The sequence below is a fragment of the Salvelinus namaycush genome, chromosome 4 (assembly GCF_016432855.1).
Source record: "Salvelinus namaycush isolate Seneca chromosome 4, SaNama_1.0, whole genome shotgun sequence".
In the NCBI taxonomy this organism is placed as follows: domain Eukaryota; kingdom Metazoa; phylum Chordata; class Actinopteri; order Salmoniformes; family Salmonidae; genus Salvelinus; species Salvelinus namaycush.
The window spans coordinates 62,872,960-62,896,269 of NC_052310.1; the positions used below are offsets into that span (position 1 = coordinate 62,872,960).

At 42.7% G+C, this 23,310-nt stretch overlaps 1 protein-coding gene and 1 pseudogene across 4 annotated transcripts in view; both read right to left on the reverse strand.

The window, feature by feature from the left end:
• LOC120046706 lies at positions 1 to 12,785 on the reverse strand (annotated as a pseudogene).
• A 283-nt stretch (positions 12,786 to 13,068) lies between these two features.
• Positions 13,069 to 23,310, reverse strand: part of LOC120046707 (peroxiredoxin-like 2A) — a 31,823-nt gene continuing 21,581 nt past the window's right edge. For 2 of the 4 annotated variants that reach the window (XM_038992141.1, XM_038992142.1), the window contains exons 2-7: positions 21,938 to 22,108; positions 21,726 to 21,771; positions 18,802 to 18,860; positions 18,483 to 18,623; positions 18,066 to 18,233; positions 13,069 to 14,087 (exon numbers count right to left, since the gene is read on the reverse strand). In XM_038992141.1, coding sequence (XP_038848069.1) covers positions 14,007 to 14,087; positions 18,066 to 18,233; positions 18,483 to 18,623; positions 18,802 to 18,860; positions 21,726 to 21,768 — 492 coding nt within the window. In that variant the 5' untranslated portion in view covers positions 21,769 to 21,771; positions 21,938 to 22,108 and the 3' untranslated portion in view covers positions 13,069 to 14,006. Of the gene's footprint in view, positions 14,088 to 18,065; positions 18,234 to 18,482; positions 18,624 to 18,801; positions 18,950 to 21,725; positions 21,772 to 21,937; positions 22,283 to 23,310 lie in introns of those variants that run through there. The other 2 variants (XM_038992140.1, XM_038992143.1) reach the window with 2 other exon arrangements.

The window sequence follows — 23,310 nt, forward strand, 5'->3', positions numbered from 1 at the left end:
TGGTGTGATGAGGTCTAGGGTTTATTGTGCTTTGCATTCTCACACCTGTTTCAGGCACATTGGCCACCCTGGCCATAGTGAGTATGAGGCAGTGTGTGTTTGGATATCGAACCTGCTCCCCTCGTTGCCGAGTTTACAATCAGGTCTTCATTAATAACACAGACCACACACAAGTCACGCTTGAGTACCTGAACAGGTAAACATGAAACACGTAAACATGAAACACATACAGAATCCAGATGCATAGAGCAGTGCTTCCCAACCCTGGTCCTCGTGTACCCCCAACAGTACACATTCTCATTGTAGCGCTCATTGAGGGCTTGATGACAAGTTGAATCAGGTGTGCTTGTCCGGGGTTACAATAAAATTGATTACTGTTGGGGGTTCTCGAGGACCAGGGTTGAGAAACACTGGCATAGAGAACCATGCATTCCTCAAGTTGAGTTCGACTCCATTGGAGACATCAATAAAAGCGTGAAACACACCATCGTTGTAGATCTACTTCTCTTTCCCAAAGGATGAGTAATGTACAAGTGTTCTCACAGTTTAGTGCATGCTGTAAGGTCCCTGACTGAGAATGTCTTTATTTAACCAGGTAAGACATGAGAACACATTCTCTTTTACAATAATGGCCTGACCAAGGCCTTTAGGCTATAGAACGCATCTAGTTTGTACAATTTGTGAGGTTCCACATCTAGAGAAAAGAGATAAGCTACACATTCATTTTCCAATGGGCTTATGAGTGCAGGAAGTTATGGGCGTAGGAGCTAATGAGCAGTGAAGATTATTCACCTGAGCATACTAGAACATTCACATTTTTATTGAGGAATTGACACGTTTCATATGTCCTATGATAGGTGGAGCTAGCAATCTGAGAACTCAAAGGTTAGTGCTTTTCTAGATCAAATGTCAAATGTTTTGTAATCATACAAAACTCAAGAACACTTGCATTGTTGTTTGCATATGGTTCAGTTTTGAAGGGAATTGAGAAAAGACAAATGCAGGAAATAACCAAGTAGTTGTGTCTGAGGCCTCTTTATCAGTGTTGATCTAATGCTACTAACAAAAACTAAATCTATTGCACTGGCACAATTCTCTTCACAGCCTCTAAAACATCTTCATTCTCCACTTTGTTGCCAAACTCCTTCTCCCTGTGCTCCAAAAGAATACCCTGAGGAAAAAAGACAACATTAATTTAAAAAGGGACATACATAATACCAAACAAGCTCACAACAATGCTGCTCTCTGTCCATTCATTTTCATTAAATCATGTTTGTATCCATATTGTCCTGATTACTAAGGAGTTGATAACAGATAGTGGTTGTGCCCGGTATGTGTTGGCAGTTTGAGTCTAACAGCTCCAATCAATGATGCCCAGATGCACAGCCCTGTGTGTGGTGTGGTACCTGATTCCCCGCTCCGATGACAAACACACCTCCCAGGACAAAGCCCTCCCCCAGCATGTTGCCCTGGTAACCAGCCTTCCAGGCCCGCATTAAGTTCTGCCACACCCCCTGACGGATGAAGCCCAGCCCCCCCATTTTCCTCTCTAGTGGGCCGTAGAAGTGATGCTGCAACGGACACGAACAAATCAATCAGTCCTTGGAGAAAATAAAACTTGAAACAAAGTCAGGCACAGACAATGGGCATATTATATCGACACCAGAGCATGTGAGTAAAGTTGAGCGGTTGGAAATTCCACTCCTTGTCCTTTCCAACTTCCACTCCGCACTCACAAATACAATTTTTTTTTTTTTAAAGCCACTCCAATCATTAAAAATCACAATTTAACCAACAGCCATATATTTTTGTGACTACCTGGACCTAACATTTGGTTTAGAAGTATTGAAACCAAACCATATGGATCTGAAAGAAAAGTATTTGAATAAACATGAAAAGGTGAATGTAAAGAAGCACAGATTTCAAATAGGCTACATGTCATATTAAACATATAAACACTCTAAATAGGCGAGGAGCCAGACAGGCAGCCTAAGATGGAACGAAAATGAATTATTTAAACTATATTATTTAAATTATTATTCAAGGCTATAACCTATGACACAAAAGTCTGGTAGGGACAAAGCGCTCAGCATATAAACAACATTCTATTGTATTCAATCATTATAGTCTAAATTGCGCATATAGGCTGTGACTTACTTAGAATTAAATACAAATTAAACAAAAAAAATGACTTGGTGCCTTTGAATTTGTTTTTAGAAACACGAGATTGGCCAGTCTCATGCGATGGTGTCTGGAGAGCCGGCCGGCAGCAGAGAATATCCTCTCCACACTTGCAGAGCCACTGGGGATGCTAAACACTTTTGGCCACCCTTGCCAGGTTGGGCAGAGATGCAGACTTGTTTTGAAAATTTTCTATAGGTAGGCCTAAAAAAATAACCCAATCAAAACAGAAAGCTGGGATGGGAGAATAGGATGGGAGAATATGCCAAAATCAATTATAGCCAATTTTATAGATAATAGAACAAAAATTGAATGAAATGTTTGAGATCTGATTTTTAGTTTATAAATACTTTGCTACAATGACACACTTCGTTATCTACCCAACTCATTCCTTTCTTTTAACATGTGCACATAGTAAGTATACCATCATGCTTTCAGGATACATGTCTTCAGATTCCACAATGATTATTTAGTTGTGGACACTAAATCACTGCACTTGTACTTGATCCTCATTTTTGTAAATCAGTTTCTTTATGAAAATATTTAGCAAACGCCATGACAGTAGCTAAAGCAAGGGGCTATAGCAGCACAAAAGTAGACTACAAATGCATGCTGGGCCGGGCATGCCCTGAGCTCGTGAAGTGAGCGCTACTGGAACGAAATTGGAGCGGGCAAGAAGGCCGAAGCTCCAGCCTTTAAGAACCTCGCTTCCTCGCTCCGCTCACATACCCTGATCTACAAATGGTTCAGTTCCTCTCCTTCATAGCAGGCCTATGTAGTGATCTATTCAAACATGTTCACAGTTCTTTCAGGCCAGTGCAGATGAAGGAAAGGAGGAGAGGAAGCCTTTGTTAAACTATTAAGATGCACCCATAGAGCGTCAGGTCAGTCTCACCTTCACGTCTACATAAATGTCCCCAGCAAAGTACGGTCGGAAGTCCTGGATCTCCGTGCCGATGTTCTCCTTCACCACGGCAACCAGAGGGACACCAAGATCCTCAAGCTGGGTTTTCAGAGAGGACAGCTCAGAGGCCTCCTACACACACAATTAGTACAATTCAAAATTATAGGATGGGGCCTTGTTTACTTGAAATTTAGGCCTGCAGATTTCTCCTAACGCATACAGTGGAATCTACATAACAACATATGGTGTGGAATATAGACTTGAATTAAGACCATTTCTGAAAGAATTAAAAAAGCTGACTACACTGTAAAGTATCAGTATCATCACTACTTCACCTCTCTGCACAAAAATCATCCGGGCCGTCGTACAGCCATGACGACTGCTCCTGTCTTCTCCCACAGAGTTTTGGCCTTCATGGTCTTCTCATCTACAGCACACACACAGTACATACATTAGACAGAGCACATACAGTTGAAGTCGGAAGTTTACATACACTTAGGTTGGAGTCATTAAAACTCGTTTTTCAACCACTCCACAAATTTCTTGTTAACAAACTATAGTCATTTTTCCAACAATTGTTTACAGACAGATTATTTCACTGTATCACAATTTTAGTGGGTCAGAAGTTTACATACACTAAGTTGACTGTGCCTTTAAACAGCTTGGAAAATTCCAGAAAATTATGTACTTGCTTTAGAAGCTTCTGATAAGCTAAATTACATAATTTGAGTCAATTGGAGGTGTACCTGTGGATGTATTTCAAGGCCTACCTTCAAACTCGGTGCCTCCTTGCTTGACATCATGGGAAAATCAAAAGAAATCAGCCAAGACCTCAGAAAAACAATGTAGACCTCCACAAGTCTGGTTCATCCTTGTGAGCAATTTCCAAATGCCTGAAGGTACCACGTTCATCTGTACAAACAATAGTATGCAAATATAAACACCATGGGACCACGCAGCCGTCATACCGCTCAGGAAGGAGACGCGTTCTGTCTTCTAGAGATGAACGAACTTTGGTGCGAAAAGTGCAAATTAATCCCAGAACAACAGCAAAGGGCCTTGTGAAGATGCTGGAGGAAACAGGTATAAAAGTATCTATATCCACAGTAAAACGAGTCCAATATCGTCATAACCTGAAAGGCCGCTCAAAGAAGTCACTGCTCCTAAACTGCCATAAAAAAGCCGGACTACGGTTTGCAACTGCACATGGGGACAAAGCTCATACTTTTTGGAGAAATGTCCTCTGGTCTGATGAAACAAAAATAGAACTGTTTGGCCATAATGACCATCGTTATGTTTGGAGGAAAAAGGGGAACGCTTGCAAGCTGAAGAACACCATCCCAACCGTGAAGCATGGGAGTGGCAGCATCATGTTGTGAGGGTGCTTTGCTGCAGGTGGGACTGGTGCACTTCACAAAATAGATGGCATCATGAGGGAGGAATATTATGTGGATATATTGAAGCAACATCTCAAGACATCAGTCAGGAAGTTAAAGCTTGGTTGCAAGTGGGTCTTCCAAATGGACAATGACCCCAAGCATACTTCCAAAATTGTGGCAAAATGACTTAAGGACAACAAAGTCAAGGTATTGGAGTGGCCATCACAAAGCCCTGACCTCAATCCCACAGAACATTTGTGGGCAGAACTGAAAAAGCATGTGTGAGCAAGGAGGCCTACAAACCTGACTCAGTTACACCAGCTCTGTCAGGAGGAATGGGCCAAAATTCACCCAACTTATTGTGGGAAGCTTGTGGAAGGCTACCAAAAACGTTTGACCCAAGTTAAACAATTTAAAGGCAATGCACCAAATACTAATTGAGTGTATGTAAACTTCTGACCCACTTGGAATGTGATGAAATAAATAAAAGCTGAAATAAATCATTCTCTATACTATTATTCTGACATTTCACATTCTTAAAATAAAGTGGTGATCCTAACTGTCCTAAGACAGGGAATTTTTACTAGGATTAAATGTCAGGAATTGTGAAAAACTGAGTTTAAATGTATTTGGCTAAAGTGTATGTAAACTTCCGATTTCAACTGTACATTAAATACCTCTGGGCCATACGTTAGTTTTCCCTGACTACATGACCAAGAAGAACTCCAAGCCTGCAGTGTTACATGTACAGTGCCATCAGAAATTATTCACACCCCCTGACTTTTTCAACATTTGTTGTGTTACAAAGTGTTGATTAAAATTGATTTGTCATTTTTTGTCAACGATCTACACAAAATATTCTGTAATGTCAAAGTGGAAGAAAAATTATAACATTTGAAAAAAAACATTTGAAAAATACAACACTAATATATCTGGATTAGATAAGAGTTCAACCCCCTGCATCAATACATGTTAGAGTCTTTCTGGGTAAATTTTTCCACCACTGGATTGTGTAACATTTACCCATTATTCTTTTCTAAATTCATCAAGTTCCGTCAAGTTGGTTGTTTATCATTGCTAGACAAACATTTTCAGGTCTTGCCATAGATTTTCAACTAGATTTGTCAAAACTGTAACTCGGCCATTCAGGAACATTCACTCTCTTATGGGTAAGCAACACCAGTGTAGATTTGTCCTTGTGTTTTAGGTTATTGACCTGCTGAAAAGTGAATTCATCTCCCAGTGTCTGGTGGAAAGCAGACTGTATCAGGTTTACCTCTAGGATTTTGCCTGTGCTTAGCTCCATTCCATTTATTTTTTGTCCTGAAAAACTCTCCATACCTGATTACAAGCATATCCATAACATGATGCAGCCACCACTATGCTTGAAAATATGGAGAGTGGTACACAGTAATGTGTTGATTTGGATTTGCCCCAAACATAACACTTTTCATTCAGGACAAAACGTGTATTGCCTTGCCACATGTTTTGTAGATTACTTTAGTGCCTTGCTGCAAAAACAATGCATGTTTTGGACTATTTTAATTCTGTAATTCTGTTAATATTATGGAATAACTACAAAGTTGAATACTTATTGACTCAAGAAACTTCAGCTTTTCATTTTTCAATAATTTGTAAACATTTAAAAAAAAAACATTATTCCACGTTCATAATATGGGGTATTGTGTGTAGGCCAGTCACAAAGAAATATCTTAAACTCAAGCTGTAACACAACAAAATGTGGGGAAAATCTTAAGGCACCTTTCTTAAGGCACTGTATAAAGACTGGTTTAAACACATGGATAAATGTACTTAGTAAGGAGAGCGTAACCGTTTTACATCATGTTCCCTCTTTACATTAAGCCCTTGTTACATGCGGAGGGAAAATTGCATAGGATAGGCTAGCTCATAATGGTCTGCATTTAAAGACTGCTTTTCACTGGGGGTTCTCAAAGCGTTTTGCGGGAGTTATGTAGCCTACCATGTATTGGCGAGGATTTAGCTTGTGGACAGTACAGCACGTCTTACCCACATTACAATAACCTATATAGGATAATACAAAAATGGAATCTTTCACTTGGGATGCAAGTTTAAATTGTTTGTAAACATATGGACTGAAATATATTTTTTGGAATGAATTCATCAATGTAAATGACTAGCTCTGCTGATGTCGAGGAAGGAAGCTGGTTTTAGCGTTGCACCGTGACGTCACCTTTCCTGAGACAAAGTAACTTTGACTGACCATCAAGGATTAAGGTTTGGAAAACTGGTTAAATTGTTTGTCATGTCGTTGGTCTAAATTCATGGCCTGTGCAATGCTTCTATGTGGTGGTAGAATAGGAAAACCTGGGCCCTCGTACCGTCTCCAGTGGAGTGGAGGTCTGCGTCCTCCAAGTATTCCAGCGAGGCCTGAGCAGCCTTGGTCAGACACAGGTCAGTATTAGCCAGGAAGATCCCTGCGATGGCTGCTCCTAAGGCCCCCAGACCCAGAGACCAAATCCCCATCTCAAACAGTTCCACCGCGAAGACAGAAGACAGCACTGCAGACAAAGATAGGAGAAGACATAGACAAACATGATTATCAGAGTCGATTTACAAAATATATTGTTCTTGGGAAAGAAGAAACTGAGAGGAAACAGAACTAGAGGAGTGAGGGGGAGGGGGCCACACTCTGTTTGGCCACACTTATGACTTCTCGTTTAGTCAGTTCATGGGACTTTACCGTTAGTAACTAGGTTTCCATCCAATAAGCGACAGATTTTCATGCAAATACTCGAAAATCTGCATAAAAACTAAATGTGCATTTTCCCACCAGAAATGTGTTTCCATCAAATTGACTTGTTGCGGATAAAAAGCTATGCGTGATGACGTAGTGTACGTAAAAATAACTTTTGCTGTTAAATTCCCATGTACTGAATAAAAAATACAAGTAAATAGGTGTCCATCGCATTTTCAACTCTAGGCTACTGATCATTTTGTCACAAAAAAATGGTGTTGTATAGTGAATGTGCCCACTCTGGTCTTTCCACGTGCGCTCTAGCCAACAACTCACAGATAGGCTACCTAAATGATGAAATTATTAGGGACAAAATAGCAAGATTGCTTGGCTTCCGTTTTGACAAAAAAAAACATTGATCATCATGTCACCAGAATAAGACTCTCGATATTTATTGGAAAGCAGCATCAAGCTCATCACCTTTCACCACCCTGTGAAGTTCCTCATAATTTACAGTTTACAAAAGTTTGGACACACCTACTCATTCAAGGGTTTTTCTTTCTTTTTACATTGTAGAATAATAGTGACGACATCAAAACTATGAAATAACACATATGGAATCATGTCGTAACCAAAAAAGGTGTTAAACAAATCAAAATGGCCACCCTTGCCTTCAAGACTGTTCATAGTTTTGATATTTTCACTATTATTCTACAATATAGAAAAAGGGCCACTGATCTAGGCCGTAATATTAACTGGGAGACAAGTCAAGGGATGTTTACAGTATGTGTCACTAGAAAGATATAATGTAATGCTCCTTGCCTGATTTGGGCTTGTTAGTGTCAGGGCTGGATGAGTCTGTGCTGAGGTAAAAGGCAGCAGCCTGGATTCTCAGAGAGGGGAGTCTGGCTGTAGGGGTGGTAGAGGGATGGCTGTTGTGAGTGACGCCCCTCCAGAGGCAGTGCAGAGTCTGAGATAGCCTCCATCTGGCCCTTGGGGCTGTAGCTTAGGGCCTGGACCTTTGGCCATTATGACTATGTAAACACAGCCTACCAGAGCTCTCACTCTCTCTCTGACTCATACAACGCATACTCAGCCATTCTCTGGAAAGACAACTAAAAAACAGAAGCCTTTACCGTGAGCGTCAAATTATTTGTGTTCGAAAAATGGCATGGGGTTCACATGCCAATGACTGTTAGGAAGTAGTGACTGAGGTTCCAACAGTAGGCTAAAGACTCCGTTTTTTATTCTCTTTTCAGAGACAGTCTGGGGACATGTAGCTTAAATGTGTATTGTTGACAAAAAAAGGAAAAAACTAGTTTCACTGTGTGTATGTAATGTATGTAAAACTCTCACTCTCGTCAGTGTTGTCTGGGTGAGGCAAGCGATATCAATTACTGTGAAGCTGAAGGTGCGTCCTAACTAGAGGTCGGCCGATTAATTATGGCCGATTTCAAGTTTTCATAACAATCGGTAATCTGCCTTTTTGGACGCCGATTACATTGCAATCCACGAGGAGACTGCGTGACAGGCTGACCACCTGTTACGCGAGTGCAGCATCAAAAGGGCCTTGTGGCTGCAAGGATCCAAGGTAAGTTGCTAGCTAGCATTAAACTTATCTTATAAAAACAATTCATCTTCACATAATCACTAGTTAACTACACATGGTTGATGATATTACTCGGTTAACTAGCTTGTCCTGCGTTGCACATAATCAAAGCGGTGCCTGTTAAATTTACCATCGAATCACAGCCTACTTCAACTTCGCCAAACAGGTGATGATTTAACAAAAGTACAATCGCGAAAAAAGCACAATCGTTGCACAAATGTACCTAACCATAAACATCAATGCCTTTCTTAAAATCAATACACAGAAGTGTATTTTTTTAAACCTGCATATTTAGTTAAAATAAATGCATGATAGCAGGCAATATTAACTAGGGAAATTGTGTCACTTCTCTTGCGTTCAGTGCAAGCAGAGTCAGGGTATATGCAGCAGTTTGGGCCACCTGACTCGTTGTGAACTGTGTGAAGACCATTTCTTCCTAACAAAGACCGTAATTAATTTGCCAGAATATTACATAATTATGACATAACATTGAAGGTTGTGCAATGTAACAGCAATATTTAGACTTAGGGTTGCTATCCGTTCGATAAAATACGTAACGGTTCCGTATTTCACTGAAAGAACAAACGTTTTGTTTTCGAAATTATAGTTTCTTTATTTAACCATATTAATGACCAAAAGCTCGTATTTCTGTGTGTTTATTATAAGTAAGTCTATGATTTGATATTTGATAGAGCAGTCTGACTGAGCGGTGGTAGGCAGCAGCAGGCTCGTAAGCATTCATTCAAACAGCACTTTACTGCGTTTGGCAGTGGCTCTTAGCAATGCTTGAAGCACAGCGCTGTTTATGACTTCAAGCCTATCAACTCCGGAGATTAGGCTGGCAATACTAAAGTGCCTATAAAAACATCCAATAGGCAAAGGTATATGAAATACAAATGGTATAGAGAGAAATAGTCGACGCGTCATAATTCCTATAATAACTACAACCTAACACTTCTTAACTGGGAATATTGAAGACTCATGTTAAAAGGAACCACCAGCTTTCATATGTTCTCATGTTCTGAGCAAGGAACTTAAACGTTAGCTTTATTACATAGCACATATTGCACTTTTACTTTCTTCTTCAACACTGTGTTTTTGCATTATTTATTTGAGACTAAATTGATTTTATTTATGTATTATATTAAGTTAAAATAAAAGTGTTCATTGTTCATTCAGTATTGTTGTAATTGTCATTATTACAAATATATATATTTAAAAAACTTTTTTAAATAAAACAATTGGCCGATTAATCGGTATCAGCTTTTTTTGGTCCTCCAATAATCGGTATCGGTGTTGAAAAATCATATTCGGTCGACCTCTAGTACTAACTGAGTATAATTCAGTTGCTCCTAGATGCTGATCTAAGGTCAGTGTTGCAATGATTCCTCTATGATTAATGGAGGGTAAACTGATCCTAGAACTGTGCCTACAGACCACATCTAACCACTCAAATGAATGACAGTAAACCTGCTCGTCTACTTTCCATTTCCTCAAAATTAAACTGATACATGACTTATGCAGGATAAGTAAACAAACCATGTGAGCTGCTCAGTTTGTTACGTTTTATCTTAAGTAGACTATCAAACTGTACTGTACTAGACACAGTATGTGGTTATACAGTTATGCGTGTGACTCACACACTTCAACACACACACACCCGAATGCCTCAGACCACAGCTAACATGGCTAGTCCTCTTTCCCCTTGTATAAGCAAGATGGGCCATAACATACAATGTTACAAGCAGTAGGCTACTGTTAGGTGAGAATTATCGGTTAATTGAATGGTTAGAATATTCCGCCCTGAAACATATAATTGTATGGAAGTGATTAGAATGTATAACATCATAATCAATAAATGTGTAGTCTAGTCAGAATTAGGGTAAAGACAATATGTCTTTATGGTATTATAAACACAGACTGTCTGAGCTTGGTGCCGACCTGACTAGAGATTTGGGAGAAGAACAGGGAGTATGTCTCAAGGACAAGGTCACTAATCTCTGGCGGCTGGGTAGCAGGACGTGTGTGCGTCTGTTTGTATGCATGTGTGTGTGTGTGTGTGTGTTTGTCTGTATGTATGTGTGTGTGTGTGCGTGTGTTTGTCTGTATGTATGTGTGTGTGTGTGCGTGTGTTTGTCTGTATGTATGTGTGTGTGTGTGCGTGTGTTTGTCTGTATGTATGTGTGTGTGTGTGCGTGTGTTTGTCTGTATGTATGTGTGTGTGTGTGTGTGTGTTTGTCTGTATGTATGTGTGTGTGTGTGCGTGTGTTTGTCTGTATGTATGTGTGTGTGTGTGCGTGTGTTTGTCTGTATGTATGTGTGTGTGTGTGCGTGTGTTTGTCTGTATGTATGTGTGTGTGTGTGTGTGTGTTTGTCTGTATGTATGTGTGTGTGTGTGCGTGTGTTTGTCTGTATGTATGTGTGTGTGTGTGTGTGTGTTTGTCTGTATGTATGTGTGTGTGTGTGCGTGCGTATGGTTGTGTGAATGTGTAGGCGTGAGAAGTCAGTATAAAATGAATTGTTTTGTATTCCTGACTTTAGAACGTTCTCTGAATAAACTGTACTAATCTTTTGTATAAGCTGAGTCTTTGACTAATTATTATTATACCCATGGTCTTACAAACCTCGGGAGTTGGTCAGAGCTATTGATTGATTGTTATTATCATTGGGATTGGAAATTCTCTTATCAGCTACACAACAATAAATCATCAGTATAGTCAATTGAGCATAGTTATTAGTATATGAATACAAATAACATACTGTTAATGTATTGTCATGGTTAGCTTAGATGTTATTTTTTCAAGATATGAATCATTCAGGTTCTCTGAACACTATGAATATGACATTCTAAAATGGTTCACCAAATGCTTAGGCCTACATGCATTGAAGATATGTGAAACCAGACTAAACCAAACCTTCAAGTACAGTCACTATTTTTAAACTCATTTAATTTTCAAACATTGATTCATATATCAATCACCCACTGAAAGGTTTGCACTCACTCGAGAAATGCCCCTCAACTTAAACTCATTCAATCCCAGATAGGTACTCTGTTCTGCACTTCACTGCGACTTGACAGGCTTAACTACTGCAATGTGACTTTCACTTCTCAAAGGACAAAGGACTAAACCCTAATGATAACAGCAGCCAATAAAGACTACCTGGCAGATGTCATGAACTGAACTTGACTGGATTCCTTGTATACCATGTAGATAGAGAGTGAAAAGGAATCTTTACATTGTATAAATCAGTAGTTAAGCTTACAGCGACAATGAGTGGAGAAACGGAATGATATTGACAATGAAAATGAGGACATAGGGCCTATTATTAGAATCACAAAGATGTCATGTTAGCTAGTTACAGATCTAAATATTGGCTGAATTCTGCACCTCCTTGTCTTACAGCTTATTTCAAACGGAGTGGAAAAAATATATTAGGCTTTTCATGCAAACCCTATCAAGACAATTTTGCAGAGCTCAACTCATGCCATGCAATTTGGCATAGTTAGCTAACGTTAGCTAGCCTATTTATAATGATAAGCAACCTTGAGGATGCATTACAGACAATCATGTTGAGGGGCAAGTAGTATTATAAAGTGAGCTTTACTAGCTAACTAAATTACAGTATGGTATTCTTTGATTTATGCATTAAATAAGCCAAGTAACGTTAGAAGTTAGTAATAGCAACGACACTGTAGTTTGTTGACTTCACATGTGGCTATCTACTACTAGCTGGCTATCTGAGTTCGCTAAACCAGCAAACTAGATTTTGGCTGCATGATGACGTTTACAAGTTAGCTTGCAGATTTATATACTATGGGTCTGAATGCTCGCAACAACATGTTTAACAATATTTTTAATAATGTATATTAAAAGGTATGATACTCACAAATATTGTGTTGACGGAGAAGAGCGCAGTAGAAACTTATCAGTTCAAATGAACAAAATTTGCGGTAGGCGCATCAGTCGAGCCAGATAAATGGATTAGTCATTGCAGGGAAAACTAATCGCACAAGATAACATGGACCCTTGGTATAAATCAACTAATCAACCTTATTTTTTAACAATAAAAACAGATTGACCTAGGCAAAACCGAATAAAAAATAAAGATATATAATATATAAAGATGTGTGTAGATAAGTGTAGGTATACAAATATAAAATAAAGACAACCATTTTATTAGGTGAAACATTTAATTTATTTGTATGTCTTAAAAATATGACACAACCATTTAGTAAACAACTTGCAGTGCCGGTATACATAAAACTCACAAACAAAAGTAAAAGGTTGAATAAATATATACTTTATTATTATCAAATGCCTTGTAACAGTTCATGCATTTTCCTGGTAGCGAGCCTAATCTTTGTCCATTGAGCAGTGTGACTGCGTGTGTAAGCATCAGCCCTGAGCTCTCATCATTCAGAGTTTAGACACAGACCTTCATTAACACCCACACAGTCCCATGACGACAACCGGACAGTAGTGAGACCAGTACACAGGACAACACAGCACTGTTGACAGGACATGTCCAGGGATGAGATCAGGACAGGTTCAGCACAATGAAAAAGGGAAAGGTTCTGCTGGTTTTGGGGGTGGATCTGCTGGGTCAATTTCAATGATGTATAAATCACCTACAGGATTATGGATGCCAGAAAAAAGTACAATCTAAAGTAAAAATTCTATGCACAGAGACTGACAGACATACTGTGAAGTAGCACAAATACATTCACTATAGACTATACATTTTACACAAAAGTGCATACTCATAGTCAATGAGAGGCTAACACATGTGAGTGGAAAGTCATTCCTGCATAAAAGAACCAAAACTACCATGTTAAATGTATAAAGAACCATTCGTGCATGTGCTTTTAAACCAGGGGGTGAACATGTCACTAAAAAGGGGGGGAAATGTGTCACTAAATACAAATTAAGTGGAAAATAGGAATCGCCCCACGTTAAAAGTTAGGTAGGCTCTTTAGTCCAGACGATCCTATCCGGCAAATTAGGGCAGTGTATGTAAATATATTTAAATTTGTATCAACATGCCCACATGATCAGACTGAGTATTTCAATGGCAAAAGGACAATAAATTATGAAAAATATATTTTGAGTTATTTTCATGAAATAAACACACACACAGTGATGTATTATACATACAGTGATGATTTAAAAATACAATTAAAAAGACTGCATGGTGACTTTAAGCTGTTTGTGTAAACTATTTCGCAGTAGCCAAGCCATCTTGAATTGGGTTGACTTTATCCCCAAACTCCTTCTCACGGTGCTCAAGCAGAATTCCCTGCATGGGGAAGAGAAAGAGAACAGACATGGGTCTCAAAACTGGTATCTGTGGAAGTACAGCAAGTGGTCATTGTATAAGCAGGAATAAATTATGAAATGCACACCATGCGTAAATGATAGCAGAATAAAAGCACACCCACTGATACATACTTGCACTAGACCTGAATCCTAATTTTAGATAAATGAAGGATACAAAGTATATTGAAAGCAGGTGCTTCCACACAGGTGTGGTTATTAAGCATTTCTCATCCCATCATGCTTGGGGTCATGTATAAAAATTCCTAGTTGCCCGTTATTTTGTCTACAATGGCTAGAAGAAGAATCTCAGTGACTTTGAAAGAGGGGTCTCAAAAGAGCATAGGGGGTTAAAGTGTGTATGTGTGCGTCAGTCACCAGATCTCAACTCAATTAAACACTTATGGGAGTTTCGGGAGCGGCGCCTGAGAAAGCGTTTTCCACCACCAGCGAAACACCAAATTATTTAATTTCTCGTGTGAAGAATTGTGTGAAGAATGGTGTCACATCCCTCCAATAGAGCTCCAGACCACTTGTAGAATCTATGCCAAGGTGCATTGAAGATGTTCTGGCGGCTCATGGTGGCCCAAAGCCCTATTAAGACACTTCAAATTTTATCGGTCACATACACGTACTTAGCAGATGTTATTGCGGGTGTAGCGAAATGCTTGTGCTTCTAGCTCCGACTGAAAGGATTAACACAGGAGATGAGAAGCAGGTACAGGGAGTGAAGGTTTAATAACTGACGGACATTAACAGAACGGGAACAGCGTCTGGACAGGAACACATAACAATTAATACGGACACAGGGAACACCACCGAGGAACAGACAAATATACAGGGGCAATCAACCACGTGAAGGAGTCCAGGTGAGTCCAATGAGCGCCGCTGCGTGTAATGATGGTGCCAAGTGCGTGTAAAGATGGGTTGCCTGGCGCCCTCGAGCGCCAGGGAGGTGGAGCGGGGGCAGGCGTGACACCGACAGTGCAATAATATCTAACAAGTAATATCTAACAAATTACACAACATATACCCAATACACACAAATCTAAGTAGGAATGAATTAAGACTAAATACATATGGACAAACGATGTCAGAGCGGAACGGCTCTAGAGAGCCTTGCAGTTGCGGGCGGTGCAGTTGCCGTACCGGGCGGTGATACAGCCCGAAAGGATGCTTTCAATTGTGCATCTGTAAAAGTTAGTGAGGGTTTTTGGTGTTCAAGCCAAATGTCTTCTTCCTCTTGAGGCCTTCTTCACCACACTGTCTGTGTGGGTGGTCCAGTTTGTTAGTTATGTGTACGCCAAGGACCTTGAAGCTTTCCACCTTGTCCACTATGGTCCCGTCGATGTAGATAGGGGGGTGCGCCCTCTGCTGTTTCCTGAAGTCCACGATCGTTTGTTTTGTTGACGTTGATTGAAAGGTTGTTTTCTAGGCACCACAGTGCCAGAGCCCTCACCTCCTCTCTGTAGGCTGTCCCTTCATCGTTGGTAATCAAGCCTACTACTGTTGTGTTGTCTGCAAACTTTTGATTGAGTTGGAGGTGTACTTGGCCACGCAGTCATGGGTGAACAGGGAGTACAGGAGGGGGCTGAGCACGCACCCTTGTGGGGCCCAGTGTTGAGAATCAACGGAGTGGAGGTGATGGTAATCAAGCCTGTCAGGAAGTCTAGGACCCAGTTGCATAGGGCGGGGTTCAGACCCAGGGCCTTGTGCTTAATGATGAGCTTGGAGGGTACTATGTTGTTGAATGCTGAGCTATAGTCAATAAACAGCATACTTACATAGGAATTCAGTGTGCAGAGTGATGGCGATTGCAACATCTGTGGATCTATTGGGGCGGTAAGCAAATCGAAGTGGGTCTAGGGTGGCAGGTAAGCTAGAGGTGATATGATCCTTGACTAGTCTCTCAAAGCACTTCATGATGACAGAGGTGAGTGATACGGGGCGTTAGTCAATTATGTTCAGTTACCTTTGCCTTCTTGGGTACAGGAACAATGGTGGCCATCTTGAAGCATGTGGGAACAGCAGACTGAGATAGGGAGAGATTGAATATGCCCGTAAACACACCAGCCAGCTGGTCTGCGCATGCTCTGAGGACGCGGCTATGGATGTTGTCTGGGCCAGCAAACTTGCGAGGGTTAACACGTTTAAATGTTTTACTCACGTCGGCCACAGAGAAGGAGAGCCCACAGTCCATGGTAGCGGGCCGCGTCAGTGGCACTGTGCTATCCTCAAAGTGTGTGAAGAATATGCTTAGCCTGTCCGGAAGCAAGAAGTCAGTCTCGGCGATGTGACTGGTTTTCCTTTTGTAGTCCATGATTGTCTGTAGTCACTGCCACATCCGTCTCATGTCTGAGCCGTTGAATTGCAACTCCACTTTATCTCTATACTGACGTTTAGGTTGTTTGATTGCCTTGCGGAGTGAATAACTACCCTGTTTATAATCTGCCATATTACCAGTCACCTTGCCATGGTTAAATGCGGTGGTTTGTGCTTTCAGTTTAGCGCAAATGCTACCATCTATCCACGGTTTCTGGTTAGGGTAGGTTTTAATAGTCACAGTGGGTACTACATCTCCTATACACTTCCTTATGAACTCAGTCACCATATCCGTGTATACATCTAGATTATTTTCACAAGCTACCCGGAACATTTCCCAGTCCAAGTGATCAAAACAATCCTGAAGCGTGGATTCCGACTGGTCAGACCAGCGTTGAATAGTTTGAAGAAAACGGGTCCTTGCTGTTTGAGTTTCTGCCTATAGGACGGGAGGAGCAAGATGGAGTCGTGGTCAGATTTGCCGAAAGGAGGGCGGGGGAGGGCCTTGTAAGCATTGCAGATGTTTGAATAGCAATGGTCGAGAGTCTTAGCAGTGTGAGTAGTACAGTCGATATGTTTTAGAACTTCGGCAGCCTAGTCCTCAGATTTGCTTTGTTCAAATCCCCCGATACAATAAATGCAGTCTCAGGATATGTGGTTTCCAGTTTGCATAAAGTCCAGTGAAGTTCTTTGAGGGCCGTCAAGGTAACGGCTTGAGGTGGGATGTAAATGGCCATGGCGATGACAGAGGCAAATTCTCTTGGGAGATAATATGGTCGGCATTTAATTGTGAGGTATTCTAGGTCGGGTGAACAAAAGTACTTATGTATGTATGTTTCTAGAATTACACCATGAGTCGTTAATCATGAAACACACCCCTCCATCCTTCCCCGGTTAGATATTTATTCCTGTCATTGCGATGTATTGAGAATCCTGCTGGCTTTACAGATTCCGACAGAGTCTCCCGAGAGAGACATGTTTCCGTGAAACAAAGTATGTTACAGGCCCCGATGTCTCTCTGGAAAGAAATCCTTGCTCTAAGCTCATCAACTTTGTTATCCAAAGACTGAACATTAGTGAGTAATATACTCAGAAGTGGTGGGTGGTGTGTGCGCCTCCGAAATCAAACCTCGAGTGCCTCTCCTCCGCCGGCGATGTTTTGGGTCGGCCTCTGGAGTAAGTTTAATTGCTCTTGGGAGAGTGAACTGCTCCAGGGAAGTATTATTCCTGGTCGTAATGCTGGTAGTTCTGGTGAGTTACCGCCACTCTAATATCCAATAGTTCTTCCCAGCTGTATGTAATGACACAAAACATTTCCTGAGCTAATAATGTAAAAAATAGTATATAAAAAAAACTAAATACGGCAAAGTTTCCTAAGAGCTAGTTGCGATGCTGCCATCTCCGTCAGCGCAAAATGTTGGCTTTTCCTTTATTTTAGCAGTTACCTGTATATGCTCACGTAACTATACAGACCTGCTGCAAATTATTTTAGTACCGCACTTCCTAACATCCAATACATATGAAATAGGTCACATATTTGCAGATCGATTCTTGCTATTTCTAATCAGTTCCAACTATATCTCCACTTTTGTTTGTTATTGCTTGGATAGAGTGCCCAGTTCAAGCAGTATAGCCCTACCTGATCTTCGGGCCCAATGACGAACACTCCCCCCAGTAAAAGACCTTCTCCTTTGATTATATTTCCTGTGCAGCCCTTCCTATTGGCCCTCCACAGGCTTCTCCACACCCCGATACGCAGCAACGCAGACAGGAATATATAATGCTCCACAGGACCGTATAACGCTCTCTGAGGAAAAACAGGTTTGGTTATTAGATGGAGGGATACAGTGACATTGGTAGGATACTGTACTTTGCTGACATCTACAGTTGGATGTATATTTGAAAAGATGTCGTGAAATAAATGTTATATCATATATTGTACAAAGGTGTGCAGTGTGACTGAACAAACGATGGAAACATGTATTTTACAAGGAACTGTGTACTTTATCGTCTCATGTGAATGTTAACTTTGTAAATTCATGAGTTAATCACTGACCTTTTGGTCTACATAGACTTCCCCAGTAAAAAATGTCTTGAAGGCGTCCAGCTCTTGGCCATTGTTCTCTTTGAACACGGCTAAGAGGGGGATCCCCAACTCCTCTAGCTGGGGCTTCAGAGAGGACAGCTCAATGGCCTCCTAGAGAGAAAGAGAGAGAGAGAGAGACAAAGAGACAAAGCGACAGAGAGACAGACAGAGAAAGAGAGCGAGAGAGGCATGGACAAACATCAGTACTCGAGTCTGGCTGCTGTCAGGAGTGTGAAAGTATAAAATAGACAAGCTAGTCTAGAGGAGACGCCACAACCACAGCGCTCACCTCTCTGCACAACAAGCATCCAGGGCGTCGTACCACCATGATCACTGCCCCGGTCACGGTCGTCTTGAGGTGAATGAATGGACCAAGGCGCAGCGTGATATGAATACATCTTCTTTTATTTTACAACGAAGATGAACACGAAACGAAACACTTATACAAACTATACAAAACAACAAACAACCGTGAAGCTACAAACGAAAGTGCACACACAAGCTACTTACGTTCAACATAGACAATCTCCCACAATCACCTAAAGCCTATGGCTGCCTTAAATATGGCTCCCAATCAGAGACAATTAATGACATCTGTCTCTGATTGAGAACCAAACCAGGCAACCATAGACTTTCCTAGAACTCTCCTGAACACAACCCCATACACTATACAACACCCCCTAAACAATACACACACCCTAAACTAGACAAAACACACAAACTTCCCATGTCACACCCTGACCTAACTAAAATAATAAAGAAAACAAAGAATACTAAGGCCAGGGCGTGACATAACCCCCCCCTCAAGGTGCGAACTCCGGACGCACCAGCATAAAGTCTAGGGGAGGGTCTGGGTGGGCGTCTGTCCACGGTGGCGGCTCTGGCGCTGGTCGTGGTCCCCACCCCACCATAGTCACTACCCGCTTTCGTATCCTCCTCCAAATGGCCACCCTCCAAATTAACCCCACTGGATTAAGGGGCAGCACCGGACTAAGTGGCAGCACCGGACTAAGGGGCAGCACCGGACTAAGGGGCAGCACCGGACTAAGGGGCAGCACCGGACTAAGGGGCAGCACCGGACTAAGGGGCAGCACCAGGATAAGGGGCAGCACCAGGATAAGGGGCAGCACCAGGATAAGGGGCAGCTCCGGACTGAGGGACGGCAGCTCCGGACTGAGGGACAACACCGGACTGGCTGGCTGACCCTGGCTGGCTGGCGGATCCTGGCTGGCTGGCTCTGGCGGATCCTGGCTGGCTGGCTCTGGCGGATCCTGGCTGGCTGGCTCTGGCGGATCCTGGCTGGCTGTCTCTGGCGGATCCTGGCTGGCTGGCTCTGGCGGATCCGGTCTAGCGGAAGGCTCTGGCTGATCCGGTCTGACGGAAGGCTCTAGCGGCTCCTGTCTGGCGGAAGGCTCTAGCGGCTCCTGTCTGGCGGAAGGCTCTAGCGGCTCCTGTCTGGCGGAAGGCTCTAGCGGCTCCTGTCTGGCGGACGGCTCTAGCGGCTCCTGTCTGGCGGACGGCTCTAGCGGCTCCTGTCTGGCGGACGGCTCTGTAGGCTCATGGCAGACGGGCGGCTTTGCAGGCTCATGGCAGACGGGCGGCTTTGAAGGCTCAATACAGACGGGCAGCTCATGCGGCACTTGGCAGACGGACAGTTCAGACGGCGTAGGGCAGACGGGCAGTTCAGGCCGGCTGAGACGCACTGTAGGCCTGGTGCGTGGTGCCGGAACTGGAGGTACCGGGCTAAGGACATGCACCTTCAGGCTAGTGCGGGGAACAACAACAGGGCACACTGGACTCTCAAGGCGTACTATAGGCCTGGTGCGTGGTACCGGCACTGGTGGTACCGGGCTGAGGGCACGCACATTAGGGCGAGTACGGGGAGAAGGAACAGTGCGTACAGGGCTCTGGAGACGCACAGGAGGCTTAGTGCGTGGTGCCGGAACTGGTGGTACTGGACTGGAGACACGCACCATAGGGAGAGTGCGTGGAGGAGGAACAGGGCTCTGGAGACGCACTGGAAGCCTGGTGCGTGGTGTAGGCACTGGTGGTACTGGCCTGGAGCGGGGAGGTGGCGCCGGAAATACCGGACCGTGCAGGCGTACTGGCTCCCTTGAGCATTGAGCCTGCCCAACCTTACCTGGTTGAATGCTCCCCGTCGCCCGACCAGTGCGGGGAGGTGGAATAACCCGCACCGGGCTATGTAGGCGAACCGGGGACACCATGCGTAAGGCTGGTGCCATGTAAACCGGCCCGAGGAGACGCACTGGTGGCCAGATATGTAGGGCCGGCTTCATGACATCCGGCTCAATACTCAATCTAGCCCTGCCAGTGCAGGGAGGTGGAATAACCCGCACCGGGCTATGCACACGTACAGTTGACACCGTGCGCTCTACTGCGTAACACGGTGTCTGCCCGTACTCCCGCTCTCCACGGTTAGCCTGGGAAGTGGGCGCAGGTCTCCTACCTGCCCTCGGCCCACTACCTCTTAGCCCCCCCCCAAGAAATTTTTGGGGTTTACTCACAGGCTTCCTTGCTAGTCGCGTACCCTCATAACTTCGGTTCCTCTCTCCGGTTGCCTCTGCTCTCCTAATCGCCTCCAGCTGTTCCCATGGAAGGCGATCTCTTCCAGCTCGGATCTCCTCCCATGTGTAGCAACCCTTGCCGTCCAATACATCCTCCCATGTCCACGAGTCCTGGTTACTTTGCCGCTGTTGTTGGTTCCGCTCACGCTGCTTGATCCATGTGTGGTGGGAGATTCTGTCACGGTCGTCTTGAGGTGAATGAATGGACCAAGGCGCAGCGTGATATGAATACATCTTCTTTTATTTTACGACGAAGATGAACACGAAACGAAACACTTATACAAACTATACAAAACAACAAACAACCGTGAAGCTACAAACGAAAGTGCACACACAAGCTACTTACGTTCAACATAGACAATCTCCCACAATCACCTAAAGCCTATGGCTGCCTTAAATATGGCTCCCAATCAGAGACAATTAATGACATCTGTCTCTGATTGAGAACCAAACCAGGCAACCATAGACTTTCCTAGAACTCTCCTGAACACAACCCCATACACTATACAACACCCCCTAAACAATACACACACCCTAAACTAGACAAAACACACAAACTTCCCATGTCACACCCTGACCTAACTAAAATAATAAAGAAAACAAAGAATACTAAGGCCAGGGCGTGACAGCCCCAGTCTTCTCCCACAGAGCTTTGGCCTTATATGTCTCATGAACTGAAAGAGACAGAGAAGGGTTAAATATAGCCTACTTCTCCAAATCTATGAAGAGGTCAAACGCTAACAGGAGATCTGTAATCTAAAACAAACATATCTGGCTTACTAACTATTTTACCTATTAATTTGGATATAAAATGTTCAGTGTTCTGGACTCTATTCTTACTTCCTCCGGTGGCCCTTAGGTCAGTGTCCTCCAGAACCTTCAGGCTGGCCCACAAAGGCTTGGTGAGGAACAGGTCTGTGATGGACTTCAGTAGATAAGCTATGAACAGGCCTACTGCCTTCAGCGCCTGGTTAGCAGTCACCATGGCCCACTCAGACACTTCACACCACTCTGGGGGTAAAAATATGGCTCAAGACAGGATGTGAATGGGATAGGAATATGTGGAGTAAAATAGAATAAAGTAGCCTATTCATCCCTGAAATATATTGTCCACTCATGCATAATACATACAGTGTGTGTGTGTGTGTGTGTGTGTGTGTGTGTGTGTGTGTGTGTGTGTGTGTGTGTGTGTGTGTGTGTGTGTGTGTGTGTGTGTGTGTGTGTGTGTGTGTGTGTGTGTGTGTGTGTGTGTGTGTGTGTGTGTGCGTGTAGGTGTGTGTAGTTTTGCATGCATGCGTGTGTGTGTGTGTGTATCTGCTACAAACATCCCATGGACCCTGCTTTGTTGTGGTGTTTTGTTATGTAATTGCTGGACCCGATCAGTTAGTTGTTTCTGAGCAGTGAGCAATGCCAGCTACAGCCCAGACCTTCAGAGCTGATAATCAAAGCTTACTGCAGTAGCGCTCTGAAAACAGGGCTATATTATTATATCGCTGACTTTGAACGACATTAATTGTAACGCTAAATCGTGTTACTATGAAGCACAGTCATTCAGTGTGACACTGAAAAGAGATTATCAAAGACGGGAATGGAAAACAGCATACAAGAGTGTTATCTTGTTTTATAAAAAACGGAATATGCTACTAAAAAAATAAATTCCTTAAATCACACTTCTTGAGCAATCTATCTACAGATCAGTCATTGTCTTAAGTCAGATCGCATCACTCCTACGCGACGCTCGTCCCTCAACCAATCAGTGCAGGTGGAATTGACGCCCTATCTGACATAAGATAATGCAGGTCAGTAGATGCTGAGAGTTCAACAATCAACCTACTGTAAAAAAAATATTCCCCTTTAATTAATCAATATGTTTGTGACTTGTAGCCTAGATAAAGGAAATTCAACATCAACTAAAATGTATCCAGCAAAAGCTAGCCTTCCTCCTTCATCAATGAAAACCCAATCAATATGTATATTCCATTGATCAAATATCCATTAAATACATTATCAATCAAATTTAGTTGAAGCTATAGCATAGAGTAAGTGTGAAAAAAAAATACTCACCAATATCTGTCTCCCTGCTACTATCGTGAGGAGGATTCAATCCCCTGGTCTGGTGTGTTTTCAACCCCTAAGCACTAAGCCCTTTAACCAACCCCAGTCCAATCACATCACTGTACCAGCCCTGTTCAGTATGACCTTACTCACACACT